This window comes from Aegilops tauschii, chromosome 4 (genome assembly GCF_002575655.3).
Source record: "Aegilops tauschii subsp. strangulata cultivar AL8/78 chromosome 4, Aet v6.0, whole genome shotgun sequence".
Lineage (NCBI taxonomy): Eukaryota > Viridiplantae > Streptophyta > Magnoliopsida > Poales > Poaceae > Aegilops > Aegilops tauschii.
The window spans coordinates 364,062,522-364,065,365 of NC_053038.3; the positions used below are offsets into that span (position 1 = coordinate 364,062,522).

Sequence of the window (2,844 nt, forward strand, 5' to 3'; positions counted from 1 at the left end):
GGCTCTCGGCAAATAGGATTTGCCGAGTGTGACCCTTTTGCCAAATACTACTCTTGGCAATATCCTGTGTTTGCCGAGATGTGCTTGTTCCTGAGAGGTACTCTTGATGTCTGTGAGTTTGCTGAGTGCCCGTGCTTTAGCTCTCGGCAAAGGGCCTAACACCCGGCGTATACGAAAATTCAAATAGTGAAATAAACGACACTCATTTATTTTCAAGTATTGTTACCTAAGTCATCAAACTGATTGCTTGTCAATCATTGCTGATGACTTAGATAACAAATGTGACAACACACGTAAAAACAATTCACATTTATTTGACTAGTTGTTCGCATTACATTGATGCAGAGGTTGAGGATTTCAACCTTATTTTTAAAATAAAAAGAAGTTCTGAATACATTCATATATGGGCGCACCAAATACTATGATGGCTCAACTTTTTGAGCTGCACGCTACATGCACTCATGCGGTCACGGGGACTAAGATGAGCTTTTCCTTTCTTGAAACTGTAATTCCAAACACCTCAGTCATATCTATGTTTTCTTCCTTCAATCCGGGTGGAAGCTTCCAATCGAATCGGTACATGAGGTTTGCCAGCATTGTCTCGACCGTTGCTGATGCCGAGTGAACCCCAGGGCACATTCTTCGTCCAAACCCAAATGGCAAGTAATGGAACTCATTTGGCTTCAGATCAACGCCGGCTCCATTCATAAATCTCTCAGGTTGGAATTCATTTTCATTTTCCCAGTAGCCACTGTGCCTGCCGAGTGCCCAGGCGTTGATAACGACACGAGTGTTTGCTGGGATCGTGTAGCCATCAACGGTGCAGGCATCTAGGGAGAAGTGTGGAATCATGAGAGGTACCGGCGGATGCAGTCGGAGTGTCTCCTTGATGACAGCCTTGAGGTAGGTCATGTTGGGGAGATCGTCTTCGGCGACCATCTCTTGCCCGTTGGTTACATTCCTCCTTACCTCTTCCTGCAGCTTCTTCATAAGGTGTGGCTTCCGTATGAGCTCCGCCATGGCAAACTCCAGCGTCATATACGAGGTGTCCGTGCCGGCCTCAAACATGTCCTGGAATTGCATGTACCAGACGTGGATATTGAGCTACCACAGCAAGTAAAAGTAGATATGAAATAGAGATGGCAAATGCAAATGGTGCACTTACTATCAAGATGGCCTTGATATGGTGCCTGGTGAGACCATACTCCTGCTGAAGAGATAGGGATACGTCGATGAAGTCTTTGTCTTCTTCTTGCTCCGGCTGGGCCTCATCCTCACGGCTTACCATCCTTGCTGCATGGTCGTCAATTAGCTTGTCGAGGAGCAGGTCCCACCGCTTCCTCACCCGTCGGGCCTTGGCGCACGCCACCTTGCAGACCAACTCGAACCTCCCCAGGCTCGGGAAGTAGTCGAGGATGTTGAACCCTCCCAGGAGCGCCGCGTTGATGTCGGTGAGCTCACGGAACAGCTTGTTCCGCCCCTCCTCCTGGGAGAACTTGCCCGACACAGCACGGCAAACGAGGTCGTTGACGTACGAGTGCAGGAGCTCGCTCATGTCTACGGCCTCGCGCGCGGCCGCGGCCTTGGCGATCTTTCCAATCACTAGCCGGACCTCCTCCTCCCGGGCCGGGCGCTGGGACCGTATCTTCCTGGCGTTGAGCATGTGCACCGTCACGAGCTTCCTGGCCTTCCGGAAGTGCTCGCCGTAGGGCGCGAAGCACGAGTCCGTCTGCCCGTACATGATGATGTCGAAGACCATCGACCGCGGTCGCGACGCGAAGATGTGGTCGTGGGTGCGCAGGACGGCCTCGGCAGTGCGCGGCGAGGACACGACGGCGGTGGGCACGGCACCGAGGTGTACCAGCATGAGTTCCGGGCCGTACTTGGCGGCCAGGCCGGCGAGGGAGACGTAGGGAAGATCGCCCATTAGGTGTAGGTGCCCGATTATGGGGAGCCTCGTCGGGGGAGATGGGAGCAGGCTCAGCAGCTTGGCGTCGCTTGCCGCTCCCTGCTTGGTAATAATGCGGAGCAGGAGCGGCACAACCACAAGGGAGAAGAGCACCGCAGTCGCAATCAAGAGAGATCGTGGAGCTGCCGGTGCTGCTTCGTGGAGCATCTCGTCTACATGTACGTGAGCCATGGCAACAATGCTAGCTATCGTTCTTAGTTCTTACTGGCTGTGAGGCTTAGCTTCTCCATCGGTGCGTTCATTTATAGCCCAAGATCGATGCACATGTAGCATATGGAGTACCAAGGAATGATATTGTTTCCTTCAATTATAATTGGCTGTGAGGCCTAGCTTCTCGATCGATGCGTTTATTTATATATGTAGCCCAAGACCTATGGACATGCAACATGGATTATTGACAGTCTGACACACCAAGTTATATATTGTTTCCTTCAATTATAGTTCCCATGCATGTATATATTCGAATAAGTTTATCTATCTACAGAGTGTTCCATGCTCAAGTGCTCCCGAATCGATATTTTCTAACTAGACTTGATTGTATAAGAACCCGATTAATGGTAATATGCATTTTATTCATGCAGAGGTCGGATGTAGTATGTTCATTATGCTTTGTATTTAATTAGTGCTGCATTTTAAGTTAATAAAAATGTCTTTTAAATTAGTTTATGAAATAGCCTATAATGCAAAAAAAGCATGTTGGGTCTCTGAAACACTTAAAAAGCACCCTTTACCGAGAAAAAAAATCATGCAAGCAAAAAACACACTACATTTTTCTCGCAAAGAATGAACTACAGTTGTGAAAGTACTACTATTAAAATAGTTTTGGTAGCGAGTGTTACGAAGGTCTAATTGGAATAAATTGGGACAAGCGGTTC

The 2,844-nt window shown here is 48.8% G+C and overlaps 1 protein-coding gene across 1 annotated transcript; it reads right to left on the reverse strand.

The window, feature by feature from the left end:
* Positions 1-295: 295 nt before the first annotated feature.
* On the reverse strand, positions 296-2,251 carry LOC109757929 (indole-2-monooxygenase). Its single transcript, XM_020316774.4, has 2 exons — positions 1,166-2,251; positions 296-1,071 (listed from the first exon to the last, which is right to left on the reverse strand). Exons 1-2 carry the CDS (start codon positions 2,138-2,140, stop codon positions 460-462), a joined length of 1,587 nt encoding a protein of 528 aa, XP_020172363.1. The 5' UTR covers positions 2,141-2,251; the 3' UTR covers positions 296-459.
* Positions 2,252-2,844: the final 593 nt, after the last annotated feature.